The 18,115-nt window shown below is 44.9% G+C and overlaps 1 protein-coding gene across 6 annotated transcripts in view; it reads left to right on the forward strand.

Annotated features, from left to right (window-relative positions):
• ITPR1 (inositol 1,4,5-trisphosphate receptor type 1) overlaps nucleotides 1–18,115 on the forward strand; it is a 328,400-nt gene that overhangs the window by 270,920 nt on the left and 39,365 nt on the right. For all 6 annotated transcript variants that reach the window (XM_045493609.1, XM_045493610.1, XM_045493612.1 and 3 more), the window contains 3 exons: nucleotides 2,727–2,919; nucleotides 9,406–9,528; nucleotides 15,404–15,579. In XM_045493609.1, coding sequence (XP_045349565.1) covers nucleotides 2,727–2,919; nucleotides 9,406–9,528; nucleotides 15,404–15,579 — 492 coding nt within the window. The remainder of the gene's footprint in view (nucleotides 1–2,726; nucleotides 2,920–9,405; nucleotides 9,529–15,403; nucleotides 15,580–18,115) is intronic.

Here is an 18,115-nt window from a genome sequence, read left to right on the forward strand (position 1 = left end):
CATTCTGACAAGGCTGTGAGGACAAGTAGAAAGTATTCTAAGAAAGTCCAGCAGAGGGACCTGCTATGGATCGTGCTGGTCACAGAGGCCTTTTCTGAAGAAAGGCATTTAAGCACAGACCTTAGGAAAAATTGGATTGAAGCAGGCAGAGCTTGGAGGGAAGAGCTTCTCACACCTGGGGAATAACGACAAGTGGAGGCCCTGAGGAGGGAGACGCTAGGGGAAGACGGGGAGCTGGAAACCGGTGACCAACACAAGGTCCGAAAGGAAAGACCGGTGGCTCTGGGCCCGCAGAATCCTGTCCACCATCCTTTTGAGGAGTCTGGATTTACTGGCAGAGCCATGCAGAACTGAGGGAGAGTTTTACAAAGAGGAATGGTACAGTCAGATCTGCATTACACATGCGCGCACACACACACACACACACACACACACACACACACACCCCATACCTTACTGATCCTCTGTGAACTCAATGGGGCCATCTTGCATTTTGCAGAGAGGGAAACTCTGAAATAAGACTCAGAGAGGTCGTGTCATTTGCCCAGCTAGCAGTGGCAGAACTGCGGTTGTAATCCAGGTCTGGCTGACCCCAGAGCCTGTGGGTGCATATTGTTACCTGCGTTGAACCCAGACTTGTGTCTCCAGGCACTAGGCAGTGAGGCATGGTGTGCCTTGTTTGGCTAACAAGTGCACAGATTGAGGATCATTGCTGGAACAGTGATTTTGAAGGGCTAACAGACTCCTTTGGGCCATATGAAATGTTCAGGATGGAGACTTTTTAAGAATATATTCTTACCAAATGTATCAGGTGTCTGGGCTGTTCTAATAAAATGTGTCATTTTACTGATGAGTTGACCATGGCAGCGCATGTGGGCAAATACTCTTAATTTATTGTTAACAGTGAGAAGCTTGATGGCAGCCCTGCTCTGTCCTCTGGAGCCCTTAAAAGACAGGCTTCAGGTGTTTGCAGTGTAGGATGTCAGAGCTCCTTGGTTCACTGGAGAGAAGACTGAAGCTTGATGAGGTTCCGAGGCATGAACAAGGTCACCCAGGCCTGTTAGAGCTGGGGAGGGATTGAAGTGTGTTCTCCTGACTCCCGGTTGTAAGTCTCCTGAAAGGAGGTGTGGACAGATATGAAATGATGAGGAGAAATGGTCATGCGTGGTGTCCCTCGCTCTCAAATCCTACCCTTGGCTAGCCACCCATTTCTTCCAGTTTCCTGAAGAAGTTACCTGTGAAAAGCTGGAAAATACCCCATTACTCCCTGGGGCTTCCTCATAGAGTGCTTTGATCATGGGAGTTAGCCTGGGTGTGTCTGGAGTCTGGGACTTAGTTCTTGTCAGGAGGCCTCCAGTGTCATCGTCCTTTCCCTCTTGACAACAAAAGCACTTCTCACATCATAGTCGTTCAGCTTAGGAAGATCCAGAGGCCACTTGACTGCACAACAGGCAGACTCCAGTACAGACTCAGTCCCTGAGCCTATCCAAATAGGAGCATCACCTGTGGGCAGGTTCCAGTCACCAATCCTCAAACCACAATTCCATTTAAATGAGGTTGACTGAAGAACCAGAATCATTATGACAGTGAAGTTTCCTGTAACCTGATCTGCAGCTAGATTGGGGAACCACTGGTCTAAAGATCGTGCCTCCCAGAATTTATAGAGGTAGGGCTGTGGGAACCTGTCTCATGTCTGAGAGAGTTTTCTACTACAACTGGACCTGAGTCACTTCCCTTGCTGTGTCAGGGAGCAAAAGTGTTGGAAAAGTGAGAACCAGATCTTCTTGTAGAGGGCATTGGCCCTCACCTGACTTCTCCAGCCTCTGGGGTGAAAGAATAAAGAGAGGTCATGCTCCTATTGTACCACTTTTGAAATGCTAACTCCCCAGGATGGTGACTAAATACAGTGTCTTAGAATCTGCACAATCCTGACCAGACTACCTCCTGTCTGGAGATTGAGCCAGTCTAGGAAGGGCACAGAGAAAACCTGTAAGGTGTCTACTCCAGGGCTCGACATAGCTGGTTCAAAGTACAGTGAACGCTGTGCCAGTGTTAAATGGCCGTACTAGTTCATGCCCTGTACATCTTAGATGCTGTGACATCATAGGAGGCCAATGCAACTGGATAAACCAAAATTCTCTTTTTTAAAGTTCCTATTTAGGAGAAAAAAGAAAACACCTAATTTTGCCATCAGAGAAGTTTAGGAGAGGTTTGCACCACAGTCTGGTGCTGTACTGTCCAATATAGTAATCATTAGTCATGTGTGGCTGTTTAATTAAAATTAAATACTCAGTTTGTCAGTTGCACTAGCCACATGTGCCAGTGCTCAATGGCCACGTGTGACTAGTGGCCACCTTTTGCACGGGGCAGATGCTTAGATATAGAACCATTCCATCATTACAGAAAGTTCTATTGGACAGCCCTAGTCTAGAGCCTCATTTGGTTTTATGCACAAAACACAGTTTAAATTGAGACAAAAGTTAATCACAGTAAAAGCAATGGGTCTCAGCTTAAAAAACAAAACAAAACAAACAAAAACTCTTCTTGGAGACTTGCCCAAACTGTTTTTTATATAAATCTGAGAGACACAGCCCAGTCTGAGAAGGCTCCAGAACAGGTTCGTATTATATTCAGTCTTGAATGCTGAGCCCATGACCGATTGCAGAGATCCTCAGTGAAAGGTTTTTGAAAATGACCATTAAAGCTCCTCTATTTTTCCACCCTAGATTGTCAGATTAGACCGAACCATGGAACAGATTGTGTTCCCTGTGCCCAGCATATGTGAATTCCTAACCAAGGAGTCAAAACTACGAATATACTATACTACAGAGAGGGATGAACAAGGCAGCAAGATCAATGACTTCTTCCTGCGGTCTGAGGACCTCTTCAATGAAATGAACTGGCAAAAGAAACTGAGAGGTGGGTCAGCACTGCATCCACAACACGTCAGAGCGATGTCCTCCTGGGGTTTCAGAGACCTCAGCTTGATGGTGGTGGGTGTGCCTCCAGTTGGACCAGAGCTAGAATAATTTACAGTACTTCTACCTCTGAGCACCGGGCAGACCTAGATACCTTTGTAGATGATCAACGGGCTCTGGCCTTGGGGAGGCACCTCCCCAGAAAAGTCTTCCTTCATGCACCATTTGATTTTATTTGATTGGAGAGCTCTGTGGAAGACTTTCAGAATGTCGTTTTTTGGTATCTTGATGTAGAAAATAAAAGGAAGGGAGAAAAAGCAAGGCTTTGAGCTCTCAGGATGGTGCACTTGAGCAGGAAATTCAGCCAGCTTGACTGCTCATTTACTAGCTCACCTGCTCTGAAGACACTGGTCTCTCCCTTTTACAGGTGTAGCTCAGGTTTTAGACTCTACTGTAATCATTTTATAGGCAGTGGAATCATTTGCCACATAAGACGCATCGTTGCTCACCACCTAGTCCCACTGCGATGCCTGGCCAGTCGGGCTGAAATAACTCATCTAAAACACTTTTATAGGGCTGTCCCAGAGGGCTTCTCAGCTCCTGGTTTTCATTAGGATTTTAATGGGATCCTTCAGTACTGACAGTACACTCCGCACCAACTGTTGTGACCAACTTAGAAAGGACTGTGCTTTATTTCTGTCTGTTAGTCAGGAGCCAGGTTTTTTTATTTGAAACCCTGGATTCCAGCTACAGTTGTGATCTTTTGGGCTCTTTGTGCGGGGCGGGGCTGCGGGAGTGGAAGCAGAATTGGAGGTCAGTTTCTGGGAGCTTCTGTCCTCTTCCTGCCTCCCACCAGCTTGAGCCAGAACAGACCAGCCTTCACTGCATGCTTCTTTCACTTCACCAGTCTTCTCCCTACCTCCCTGCACCCCTAGGTTTGGCCAGTGGCAAAGAGGGTTGTGCACACACGTCAGCCAGAAGACCTGTTCTCATCACACCCCCACCCCACAACATTCTCACTCATCTCTAAGGCTACCTCATCATCCAGCACTTTCGAACTTAGAAAATGTTTTCTGGGGTGCGTCTGGCTGGCTCGGTCAGTAGAGCATATGATTCTTTATTTTAGGGTCATGAGTTCAAACCCCACATTGAATGTAGAGATACTCAAAATCTTTAAAAAAGGAAGGAAGGAAGGAAAGAAAAAGTAAAGAAAATGTTTCCTGGCCACACCCATTCCTTACCCAGTCCCATGCTTGGTGTCTGACGAAGAGGCCAGGAGGCCTTTAGAAGACCAGCTTGCATGTTCTCCTTGGTAGGGACTTCAGAAGATTTAGGGTGCACTTCTAACCAATATCAGTGTGTCTTTCATCCAGGCTCGTCCAGCTCAAGCGCCATGAGTAGCCTTGAACACCCACACAACACAACGCTTAGGTGAACACAGAAAAAAAATAGCAAAGTAAGGTAGGCATAGACCCTATCCACTTTGCACTCTTGTGTTTTCAGCTCTTAGCCTCACTGGGATGGTCTGCGATTCCTGCATCAAGGGATAATCCTGAATCCCCGTATCCAGACCTCCACCGTAGTTACTAGCACTGTGACTTTGCTCTGATCAGTGTATGGGTCTACTAAGACTGGTCAGGTATATTCATTCCCACAATTCTGGGAGCCTATGAAAACATAGAAATACATGCTAGGCTCTCCAGGAGGCTTGGGAACCGACAGAAGGGTTTTCACCTTTTCTTGTGAGGATAGATACCTTGTGATCGCTCTTTATGAGACGGTTGTCTTCACGCAGGCACAGGAGGAAGACCTCAGCCCCAAGAGGTGGGGGAATCTCATTTCCATTCCCCTTCTGCTCCCCACTGGCTGTGTGGCCCTGAGCAGATGGCTTCACTGCTCCCAGACCCCCACCTACAAAGTGGGGAATGAAGATTGACTCATTGATTGTGGAGTGCTCACGTCATCATCCTTCGATTGTGTGTTGCATTGTAGCTAATGCCTCCTCTTGCTTAGTCTGCCTTTGTTTCAGTATAGCTTAAACACAGCTATAGTTGTCAACTGAAAGATTTTAATTGGCTTCAAAGCTATCTGCTGGTAAGAGAGAAATTGAAAACAGTAACTGGATGAAACATGATATGCGTATTTAGGGAGGGGAGAAATGCCCTCGTTAGAAGTGCAATTAAAATGAAAAACACTCTTCTCTCTTAGTAGCCTGTTTCTCTTCTAATAAATCTGTAGGAAGAAAATTTCTGCTTTATTCATGAAGCTGCTTTCCTCTTTCCTGAAAGTGTCACAGAACCACCTGTGCTTTGGTACATCTGGAGCTAGGGCTCAGATGTAAAGTCAAGTCTGTCCCAGGCTGCTGTTGCTTAGTAATTTCTTCTGCAAATCTTATGATACTCAATTCCTATGGTCTCCTGAAGCCCTCTTTGCTGCTCTTCTCACAGAACATGCACATGTGCACGCACACACACACACACGCACAGCCCGTTCAATGTGTTCACATCCTTTCTCACCCGTGCCTCTCTGACACCTTCTCCTGAAGTTCCCAGCCCCAGTGAAGTAAAACTCTGGGCTCAGAGAATGAGAAGATCATGAAAGGGGAAACAGAGGCCCGGTTACATATGCTGACGTATTCCTGCGTGGGGTTTTCCCTCATGGTTATCACACCCATCCAAATAGAGCTGGGGAATTCTGGAGTCCCCGTCCCCGAGCACAGCCCAGACACAAAGGCTGGGGAAGAGGGTTACCACGTGATGCCCTGGGGTTCAGTAATTTAGACTGACCTTCCTAAATGGGATCGTGGCATTCTGTGTTTTTACTGTGAGGTAGTAGGTATATCCACTCAGCCAACTTTTACCCATCCTAAGTAGAAAACATACTACGGAGTACAGCAGGGGGTGTTCATCGGTGTTTAAGCTGTGATTCCTTCCTGTGTGAACATACCATGTGATGGGCGCAGGCAACGCAGGCATATTTTTAAGTGGCTATAATTGAGCCGCCTGATGATGAGCAGGACTGTAATTAAGCAGTGACACGCCATGGAAGTATGGGAAAGGCAGCCTTCTGAGAAAAGGCAGGATCTGAACAGCATCTGGGAGGATAGATAGCACTTGGATAAACACAAGCCTGAGAGTTTGGGGAGAGGGAAGGTGTATTCATTTCCAATTGCTACTGTAACAAATTACCACAAACCTGGAGGCTTACCATAACATACGTTTACTATCTTACATTTCCGGAGGCCAGAACCCTACAAAGGTTCTCCTCAGGCTAAAATTCAAGTGTTGTCAGGACTATCTGCCTTCTAGAGGCTCTAGCTTTTTCCAGCTTCTAGGGGCTGCTTTCGCATTGTTTGGCTCTTGGCCTCTTCCTCCATCTGCAAAGCCAGCTGTGGCCAGGAGAGCCCTGCTCACACTGCAGGACCCTGTCTCTGACACTCCCACACCCTTCCTTTGCTTGTAAGCATGTTTGTGATTATGTTGGGCCCACTGGATAATTCAGGATAATTTCCCCATCTCCAGATCCTTAACTGTATTACATCTGTGAAGTCCATTTTCCCATGAAAGATAACATATTTATTGATTCTGAAAATGAGGATGTGGACATCCTTGGGGGGGGGGAAGGCTGCTATTTTCCCATCACACAATGTACATTAGTTGCATTATATTGCTGTATGACAACTTACCTCAAAACTTAGTGGCTTAGGGGTGCCTGGGTGGCACAGTCAGGGAATCATCCAACCTCGGCTCAGGTCACAATCTCCTGGTTTGTGTTTAAGCCCCACATCGGGCTCTGTGCCGACAGCTCAGAGCCTGGAGCCTGCTTCAGATTCTGAGTCTCCGTCACTCTGCCCCTCCCCCTGCTTGCACTCTGTCTCTCTCTTAAAACTAAATAAACATTAAAAAATGAAAAAAACAAAAACACTTAGTGGCTTAAAACAATAAATATCTATTTCCTCACAGTTTCTCAGTGTCCAGAGTTTGGGAGTGGCTCAGCTGGGTTGTTCTGACTTAGGGTTTTTCATGAGGTTGCGGTCAAGATGGCAGCCAGGTCCTCCTCATCTGAAGGTTTGATGGACCTGGAGGACCCACTTCTCTGCTCACTCACGTGGCCATTGGTAGGAGGCCTCATTTCTTGTACACCTGGTCCCCTCTGTAGGGCTGCTTGAGTGCCACACAAAATGGTGGTTGGTTTCCTCAGAGCACATGACTGAGGAGAGGTAAAGGAGGAAGCTGCAGTGCCTTTTATGACCTAGTCTCAGGAAACACTCCCATCACTTCTGTACTGTCTTAGAAGTGGTGACTAAGTCCAGCCCACACTCAAGGGAAAGGGGATAAGCTGCACCCCTTGAAAAGGAGAGGATCAAAGACTTTGGGGACATATTTTTGAAATAGCACGAGGACAGTGCACAGAGGCTCAAGGTACCACATGCATTCAGGGAGCATCACTAGACTGGGATGTAAAGGTGGCCTATCTGGGGAAGAGAAGCAGGAGAAAAAAGAGTCTGGAAAGTTAAATGGGATCACAGTTTCATGTGTAAATAGAAGACAGTGCATGTCAAGGTTGGTCTCTAAGTATCTTTTTGCACCTGGATAGATACTCAGTTGATTTGAAGGACTGAATATTCATCATATTCAGAATGATACTACAGTTCAAGTGTGTTAGCTTTATAAATACATGATTTATTTGTGAGCTGCATGCCATAGTTGAGGGTCATTTATTACAATTAAAGCATCCTACAGTGGCTGTTCTTATATTTGATATTGAGAGCCCCTCTGAAGAGAATTTTGGCTTACATAGACCATTACTGAGCTTTGCCATTTCCTATTTTTCTTTTACTCCATACGAGCTTTTTACAAAGATGCAAACGTGGAGAGGACATTATAAATTCCCATGTATCCACCGCTCAGTTTCAACCATTACCAACCCTTTGCCATTCTTGCCACCCAGCTCTTCTGGAGTCTACATATCCAGATCAGAAATGGGCTTCATTCCCAGAAGAAACACTAGTATCTATTGTTTCCAGGGCAGATGATTTGTCATCTTAAATTTGTTTCACCACTTTGCTTTTAAAAAAAAAAAGTTAATTGTTACTGGAGGTTGACTGAATTCTGGTCAGCTCCTCTTCTGAATGTTGACATGAGCCACTTACCTTTGTCCTTGTCACTAGCCCCAAAGGATCACTGACCTGGGTGATGATATCTCCTCCATAACTTCCACCCCCTGCTGGGCCTCAGTTTCCCTCATTTGTAAAAGGAGAGATTTTTAAAGTAGATGGTGCTTGTAACCCTAAAACTCTAGACTTTGGAAATATTTCCTGTTTCCCAAGTACAAACATGAATTGAGCAATTATTAAATTACCCAGGGCTCTGTTTAATTGTGGCATAACTTTATTTTGGAGAGAAGCTTTCAAAGACTTGGCTGCTGCTCTAGGCATCATTATAGGGCCATTGAATATGTCATTGGCTGCTGTCCTAAAGTTAAGTGATGACTTCATTGGGAAAGAGAAACACACCATAGAGACCCATTCTCCCATACTCCATACTTGTTTGGAGGGAGATAATGTTGAATGAGTCTACCTATTAGAAACTCTGCTTCTGGCATGGAGACTGAAATTATTCCTACCATATCTATATTTGAGCATCATCCGAAGTATAAGGCACCACTGGAAAAGAATTCAGTGGAAAAGGAAGCACCACCACACACAATGTGGCCAGAGGCCTGTTGTTCTAACGCTGAGCGTGCCCAGCCAGTGTGGTATTGCCTGTATAAGATGGCAGCAGTATGGAAAGTGTCTCTCGCCTATTATTGATGGCTTTGGTACCACATCCTCTCTCCATGGTAGCCTTTGAGAATGGGAGCTCTGCTGCTCACTTCCCCAGTCAGCAGCTCCCTGCCCCTGGCGTGATCATCAGACTTGAGGAAAAGGGCAGATGGCTCAATGTCAGGCAAAGGATCTGTAAGTTAGTGGAGGATTTTGAGCAAGACAGGAGTATGGAAATGGTAGCCACCCTAGTCTGGAGCCCAGCTCGGCCAATTCTGGATGCTCTGTGTCCCTCCAACTGGAGCCCCACACTTCTAAAAGGCTGATTAAGTTCTTGGGTCTGTCTGAGCATCTCCTCTGGTCCCAGATTCAGTGGTTGATTGAGGATTCAGTGCATGAACTCTGGACAACCCCCAGATTCCATAACTGGTGGTATTGACTGGGGCATGCAGGGTTTTTAGATGTTCCAACTTTTCTCCTTTTCTTTGCTTCCTTGACCCCAAATACATCTTCTGTTCCAGTAAGTACTCCAAACAGAAATAAACCAATCTGATGTCGTCGTGAGCCTGTGAGTCAACCTCAAAACAAATGATCATTTTTCTTACTGTTGTGGTAAAAACTAGGAACAAAAGTGGGCTTGTGGGGCAGAGCGGGAGGAAGGGCCAAGTGGGATTCCCAGCGTTCTGAATCGAACCTTACATGGTCTGGTCTTTGTTTTCACAGCCCAGCCCGTTCTGTATTGGTGTGCCCGCAACATGTCTTTCTGGAGCAGCATTTCATTTAACCTAGCTGTCCTGATGAACCTGCTTGTGGCGTTTTTCTACCCATTTAAAGGAGTTCGAGGAGGTACCCATATTTTCTATTTCAAAGAAACTACTAGAAGTAGCAGGAAGGTTATGACTTGCATCTTAAATATGATCCCTGGAAGTATTGGTGCAATATTACGGGATCTCAGTTACCCATTTTCAGACAAGATGGGATTGCAGCTTTTACCACAGATTTAGTTTTAAATCTCACTTAAAACAATATAAATTTTGTGTCCACATTTATCTAGCAGGCAAGACAGAGAAGAAGTTGTATACTCTGAAACCTGTAAGAAATAGTCTCAGTCAGCCTCCTTGTTTTAGATATTGGGAAACTCTCGTCTCAGAGAAGTTGAGAGATTTAGCCAAAGCTGCACAGCTAGCTAGTGGCAAGGCTAACCCTAGAACATAGACATTTTGATGTTCAGTCCTGTAGATGATTATCCCCATCCCATATTTAGAGAATTAATTTCAAACTAAAGAATTTGTAAGGCATGTCTGGAATTTTTTTTCCTTTTTCTTTTTCTTTTCTTTTTTTTTTTTTTTTTTTTTTTTTTTTTGGCAGGGGGCTTGATGAGACGGGACTTGAATGACTAAAGACTGCACCTCCTTGGATGGTTAGGCTATTAAGAGCTCTATGCTATCATTCTCGCAGTAGAACATGTCCATGATCTTTATGGATATCATCCCCAGCCCCTCTCTCTTTCCAGTCCCCTGCCATGTGCATTCTACATATTTCTCTGAGAACAGGCAAACAAGTCAGGAGGGCCATTTATTTTTCTCTTTTGGCTCCTCCATTTGCTTGACAGTGTTCTAGAGTTATTTACATTTGCGGGGTTCTGGGGCCCAGCAGAAGCCCCTCTCCTGTTATACATCCATGGCCCCTTTTCTGACATGTTGTACCGCCTCTTGAGAGATCTCTTTCTCAGCTACATTTTTCATCAGACCTACCTGGCAGATTGTCTCATGTACATATGTAACAACTGACCAGTAGCCACCTTTTGTGAAATACAGGGAATGGAGCCCAAAAGTAAGACACCAAAACAGTAGAGCAGTTCCAGGCTTAGCTCTTGAGCCTAATAATGCAGATGGGTATACATGATGAGACAGCATGTCTATACTTACAGTCTATTTAAGGTCCATTTTGAAAGTGGTAACTTGTTCTGTGATGCTTAGGTATCCAACATACCCACTTGAGGAGTTAGCTTTTCTGCTTGGCCTTCAGTTACCTTGAAATCCTTGTTTGAGTGATTCCCACCCCCCCCCCCCCAAAAGCACTACCTAAACACAAGTCTGGGGGTATTTTCCTTTTAAGTGCCGTGTCAGGGATCATAAACACCCCTGTGTGAAAAGATGCTGCAGATCCACAGGGCTGCGAGGTTTGCTCAGAGAGGACATGTGCTCAGCCAGGCTGCCGGTCAACAGAGATAAGAGAGTGAAATAGAGTGACAGAAGAGCCTTGCCCTCTTTCCATTTCAGGAAAGTTGTCATGCTTATCATCACTGATTCTTCAACCATTACCTTGGATGTGTTTTCCTTTATTCCCCATTTCTTTCACAACACTTAAAATTAGCTTTTATTATACACCTTGACAGTTTTCTTCATTGGTCGTTTGTGGAAACATTGAGGACCTTGTCTGAAGGGAGGCAGTTGACAGCTCCCCTCCCCTTCCGTGGTAAGCCTCATCCAGCGGAATACTTGATCTACAAAGTCCAGAGTCACCATCCAGGCCTGACTCTGCCACTCATTCACCACGTGACTCTGGGCAGACAGCTTCCGTTAGTCTTCCTTATCCTCTCTATTAAAAGATACTTAAAATGACCCAGTAGTTGGGAAACCTTGGTGTGAATTGGGGAATTGCCGTGTGGTTCAGGGAAAAATAGTGGTTGACCCAGTCACAATCTCGGGGGCATCCTGTTTCTCGCCCATACAAGTTCAAGACCCAGTGAGGAGATGATTGTTAAAAGTCCCTCCAGTTCTACAGTGGTGATCTGGTTGATCCGTAGTAGTTGAGACTTTCTGTTTTGGCAGTGCGGGCTTTAGAAACTTCATGTGGATGGATTAAATGGAAAGCATAATTAGGTCTCCCAGGAAAGAAGGAGATTGATCCGACCTCAGGAAGCCTTTTGCATTACAGTGACTGAGCTGTATTACACATTGCATTGCACATTGCATACAGTGACTGAGCTCACTTCCAACACATCAATTCACTCTCAGATTTATTTTTCCCTTTTGTAAGACAGGTTGGGGGCATCTTCTATGTTCACTATTAACCATCTTCAAGAGAAGGGGTGTGTTAGGCCTGCCTTGAAATAAGATCTGGTTGGTTACCTGAAAGTATTTCTTTGAGATGAGTATTTGTTCATGTTGAACCCTAAAACCAGGATTTCCAAAATGTCCCAGTTGAATGTCCCCCCACCCCCCCTTTTTTTTTATGAGTGCTGATATGGCTCTGTGGCTTATTAGGCCTCTGGCTGCCAAGAATACTGGTGGCCTTAAAAGCTCCTTTTCAAAAGTATCCTTTTCCCCCTTTATTTTAGAACTGATGAGTCACACAGCCTTTGGAAAGCATGAAACCTGGGCAGATTCACATTGTTTACTGAACTTGTGAGCATGCTACTATGATCAAAGCAAATGTATTACTGCCTTTTAAACTTTTTCATTTTTGAAAGTTTCAAATATACACACAAATAATAACAGTTAATTCACTGCCATGTATCTGTTAACCCAGCTTTAACAACTACCAACATTTTGTCAATCTTATTTCATCTATTCTCCAACTGTATTTTGAAAGATTTTAAAGAAGTCTAGACATCTTGTTGTTTTGCCCATAAATATTTCAGTGTGCATCTCTAACTTCTAAGAATATTTCAAAATATGTATAATTACCATAACATTATCATATCTAACAGAACTAACAGTAAATCATGTAATAGCCTGTCCATATTCATGTTTCTCCAATTGTCTTAAAGATGTCTTTCTATAATTGGTTTTTTAAAATCTAGCATTTTTTAACACTGCTTTTATAGTCGGGAGACAACAGGTTTTTATTTTGGCCCCTTCAGGATTTAGGTACATCCACTGTACTGGTCCCATTTATTATGCTGAGATCTTTAGGCAGTTTAAGATGGTGATTTTTTTTAATTACAAAAAATCTTTTTAATGTTTATTTCTGAGAGAGAGAAAGAGTGCAAACAGGAGAGGGGCAGAGAGAGGGGGAGATGCAGAATCCTAAGCAGGCTCCATGCTCTGAGTTGTCTTCACAGAGCCTGACATGGGGCTCAGAACTCACCACAAGATCATGACCTGAGTCAAGGTCATACACTTAACCAACTGAGCCACCCAGGTCCCCAGATGGTGATTAGACACTTAGAGAAAATGACTGAGACACTTAGAGTACACGGACTGGGAGAAAATATGTACAAAATATATATCTGACCAAAGGCTAATATCCAGAATAAAGAACTCTTACAATTCAGTAATAAAAAGACTACGCAGTTACAACAGTGGGCAGAAGATTTGATCAGATATTTCACAGAAGAATGGGCAATAGCAGATAAAAAGATATTCAACATCACATGTTTAAAAAACTTTTTTAAAAGAGTGGGGAGCATGCCTGGGTGGCTTAATCGGTTGAGCATACGACTTCATCTTAGGTCACGATTTCACCGTTCATGGGTTCAGGCCCCACGTCGGGCTCTGTGCTGACAACTCAGAGCCTGGAGCCTGCTTCAGATTCTATGTCTCCCTCTCTCTCTGCCCCTCCCCTGCTCATGCTGTGTCTTTCAAAAATAAATAAATGCTAAAAAAAATTTTTTTAAAAAGATGTTCATTATCAGTAGTTATCAGAGACATGTGAATGAAAACTACAATGACATACCACTAGAAACCTACTAGAATGGCTACAATTGAAAATACTGAAAAAACAGATACGTATTTATATATATACATACATAGAAACACTGATTCCACCAAGTATTGGTGCCGACTTAGAGCAAGTGGAACCCCATGTACTACGCAATAGTGCATTCACTCTGGAAAACAGTATCGTTGTGTCTTAGAAAGTTAAACATATTCTTATGATCCACATATCTATTTCCATGCATTTGCCCAAGGGAAACAAAAACTTACGCCAGTTTCAAGATGTGTACTTGAATGTTCCCAGTAACGTTATTTATAAGAACACAAACTGGAGACAACAAATACCCATTAATTGTTGAGTGGGTAAGTAAATTGTGGTATATCCATATTATGGAATATTACGCCGACAGAAAGAACAAAATACTTACATACAAAATAACCTGACTGAATCTCAGAAATTTGTTAAGTGAAAGAATTAAAAGCCTACCTACTAATATGATTATGTTTCCATTTTTATGAAATTGTGGAGAATGCAAGGCCCTAGTGATGGAAGGGAGGTCAGTGGTTGTGTCAGGGTGGAGATGGGGCAACTGCAAAGAACACAAGGAAAGCCTGTAGGGTCGGAAAAATGCTTACATCTTGATTGTGTTGGCAGTTACCTGTGGTCTATGACTATATAAACTGCCAGAACTCATCACGTTATGAGCTTAAAATCGGTGGGTTTTATGCGTTGTTATTGTTTTTTTAATTGGCCATTAAGGACCATCAACTTCAGAGGCTTACACACTCCAGCCATGTGCTCTGTCACCTTGGGCAAGACATGTAACCAAGACTCTGTTTCCTCCAGCTTCCTGTGATACCTAACCATTGTTAAATGCACAGGAAGTGACATATGCCTCAATATCCATGTCTTCCTGAATTTCCCAGAAGCTTCTGCCTCTCTGTGCCCATTTCTAATCAGGTTTTCCTTTTGAAGGATATCAAAAGGGAAGAGGGAAGTGGTTGGGAGTGGGGGGAACAGTTTCTAGAGAAAAAGTGTCTCGGAGGACATGGACAGAGTGAACTAGGGCAGCCAGCAGGCTCGTGGAAGAGCTGTAACTCGCAAGCGAGTCTCTTTCCTGGGTGGGGCTTCAATCCCAGCAGTTCTGGAGAAGCGAAACTCCTTTATATAAGTGGCCTTGATCATGTAGTGCTGCTTGTTTACATCTGAAGGAGATTCAAAATGTGACAGCATTTGAAATAGGGTTTTATTTTTTTTAATGAGTGTTTTACAGAACTATATTTTTAGCCGTGTTGGCTCATGTTATATAACTAAGCCGTCTCGTGGGACACTCTAAATAGAACTTGAAATAGCAAGAGATGACAAAAACTGGTATAAGCTCTTTGACTACAAGGATAATCTAATTGTAGGATGATGTTAATGATACGGAAGTTGCCTTCCTCCTTCCCTTGAAGAAATCTGATTCAGGCAGGAGACCTGCAATTTTCCTTTGTATACTTTTAATAGAAATTAGAAGTTTAGGCTTCCAGTTCGTCTTCCTGAAGAGTGAAATGTGATACATGTATGGATTTTATTGATGGAACAAATTCATCTGATTAGTTCCTACTGGGTGCCCAGTGCTTCCCTCAGGGAATTTGGAACCTGGCTGGGGGGGCATTTAGGGTAGGGGTGGAGGGTAGAGAAAGACAGGTAAACTGACACCCAGAAAAATAGTGTTGTATACGGATGACCAGGGTGGGGAATGAGAACACAGAGAGGGAGGGGCACCTGGCATAGTTTTCTGAAGAGGAAGGAGGTGGGGATGAGTTGATGGTGAAGACCTAAGATGAATAGGAAGGGGAGAAGAATTCCCCAGGTAGAACGAACATTGGTCAAGGCTTGCCAGTGAGAAGACATGGGTCTGATGGGTTATGTCGAGGGGCACAGAATTGGAGGTAAGAATTTGGACAATGAGGCCCATTTGTTAATTGAAGAAAGTGTCATTATACCCATTTTGGTCTGTCGCCGCTTACTCGGTGAAATGCTGATCTCTGAGAGCCCCACCTTGTCTTTCCAGGAACACTGGAGCCACACTGGTCAGGACTGCTTTGGACAGCCATGCTCATCTCTCTGGCCATTGTCATTGCCCTCCCCAAGCCCCATGGCATCCGGGCCTTAATTGCCTCCACAATTCTCCGGTTGATATTTTCGGTTGGGTTACAACCCACGTTGTTTCTTCTGGGAGCTTTCAACGTAAGTAGGAATACCTTCATGGCCACGTGCTTGTTGACATGCAAACAGGAACGCCTTCCGTTCTGGTTCCCGGAATCTTGCCCTGTGTTTTCAGGGCAGAAAAAGACTGTTGGGGTCAACTGTTAAAATAGCAGAAGCAAGAGCAGTGTGGGTGGACATCTCCCTCTTAACCTTCTCACGGTCCAGTGAACCTCTTAATCTGTTATCTGGGCATTGATAGTCTCCTTTTTAGGGAAAATCCCTCTCAGAAGTAAGGGAGGAAGAGGGAGAGCAGTTGAGATGTAAATTAGTTCTCCCAGTCAGGTCAAAGCTTTGCTGGGACAGGAGATTTTAGCCAGTGTAATACGTCAAATGATCGGATATTAATACAGCACGCCCACTTCTGTGAGGGCCACACAGAACCAAGAGGAGAGGCAGGAGGAATCGCTGAAACAGAAATGGAGCACATATATACAGGTGAGGAGCAGATCTGTTATTTCGAAGTCAGTGGTGAAGTTTGAAAGTGCTCCTTCACTGTAGTCGAAGGATAAGTGCCAACTGACCCTGCAGGGGGACTTCTTAGCAAGTGGAGACAGCTGACACAGGACCATAAATCGGAGGGGTTTCCTGGTGAACAGAAGTAGAAAGTTTGGATATGTGAGGCAGTGTGGGGATTGAAACTGCTTTCCAGAGGTTTCTGCCCTGGTCATATAAGGAAGCTAAGGTCACTGTACAAAAATGGAAGTGATGTAACAAAATAAGACTAATGTAGTAATTCGTTGCATCAGTAAGTGTCCCCAAATGGGTGTGTTCATATGGCAGAGGCAGCAAGGACATTAGGGGAGCAGGGACCACTTCAAGCCAGTGAGCCCCAGGGGATGAGGCAGGATTGCAGCTCTGTTGTAGAATGGAAAGGATGGGCCCCAAAGCAGGGATAGAGAAGAGCATTTTCCGAGACGCCCCACAGGCCGAAGCAGTAGGGAAGGCCCAGGACACTCTGAAGAGGTGGCCAGCAGTAGAGCTCCCCTCCGTGTGGTTCAGGGAGGGCTGTGTGGGACCTGATCCCAGTACAGGTCACCAGGGCACTGCATTTGAGGAGAATGCCCTTGGGCCTCATTCTCCAGGTCAGCGCTTCCAGAGCATGTTTCAAGTTGATAAATCTTAGGTGAGAAGGGGTTCCGTGATCCAGTCAGTGAGGGAGAGGCTGCATTAAACAAAATAAAAGGGTTTTTACTGTAGGATTTCTGAGACACTTTAACATGCACGATAAGGGTTATGAATCTCTAAGAAAGGGAAACAGTGTATCTGTGTTTCCTAAACTTACTGGCCCACATTTTAAGTATCACGTGGAATTAGTGTGGTAGAATATAGGTTGGGAAACTCTATTCCCAGTAGTGGGAAATGACTCAAGTTTTTCTGAGCAAAGACATGGTATATACAAAGAAGTATTCTTGGCAAAATGCCCTCAAGTAGTGGCATGTGATGTGGATTCAAGTGGGAGGGACTGGAAGTAGGTGGACCACTTAGGACCCCCAGCAGAGATTGTGAGTAGGTGTGACAAGCCCGGGTCTTGGTCATAGTGTAGAAGCAGGAAGGAAGGGACTGATGCCACAGCTGTAAAGGAAACAGTAATGTGCGGTGGGTGTAGAGGCCAAGCCTTACACCAGAGAGCCATGGGGGCACCTTGCGCTGGGGCCTCTTCTCCAGGCCGAGAAGGCGTGACCGTCTTGACGGGGAGACGAGGGAGGCGATTCCAGCTCCACGTCTTCAATCCCACATGACTGGAAAAAGAACGAGGCAACGGACAGAAAGGAAGTCATGCGGAGACCTAGTTTTCAGGGTGAAAACGCACTTAAACTGTCGACTTACTAGGCTTGAGGTGACAAAGCAAGTCATTGATGTTAGCTGTGGCATTTGTAAATGTATGAGCAGAGTGACAAAGACTCATCAGTGCTGCAGAAGGGAAGAGGAAGCCACTTAAGAAGGAAATACAGAATAAACAAGTAAAGAAAAAGGGGAAAACTCAGCAGTTCAGAGGTGGTTGTCCTGTGTCGGCCGTCTGGTTGTTTTGTGTTTCTGGCTTTAATCATTGCATGGTTCTCTCTTCTGTTACATACATCAGTTGGGGGAAAGACTTAAATTAGACAATTAATTGCCATTTCTAGTCACATTAGCTGAGTGGGGAGAGCTGAAATAACTAGCATAAGTAACTGTTGTAGAGTGAACCAAAAAAGGGAAGTGATCACGTGGAGTATGCAGGAGACCAAAGGGTGGCTTTGGGCAGAGAAGGTATGCTGGCCTGCAGGGGCTGGCAAAGTAGGACGAGGTGGTGTCCTGACAGCCAGGCACAGGGGTGGGAAGGGGGACACGGGGGGGCACTGGGAAAGGGGGGCTGCTGAGCCCTGTCATGTTGCAGGCGCTGGGATTAGGTGCTAAGGGCAGACAGACTGCTGCATGTGCCCTGGCAGAGTCCTGGAGACTGGGGCGGAGCTGCTATGGTGGGGAGGTGGGGCTGGAAGCCAGATGTCAGACACCTTAAGCAGGGTCCGTCGGAGGT

The sequence above is a fragment of the Leopardus geoffroyi genome, chromosome A2 (genome assembly GCF_018350155.1).
Source record: "Leopardus geoffroyi isolate Oge1 chromosome A2, O.geoffroyi_Oge1_pat1.0, whole genome shotgun sequence".
Taxonomy (NCBI): domain Eukaryota; kingdom Metazoa; phylum Chordata; class Mammalia; order Carnivora; family Felidae; genus Leopardus; species Leopardus geoffroyi.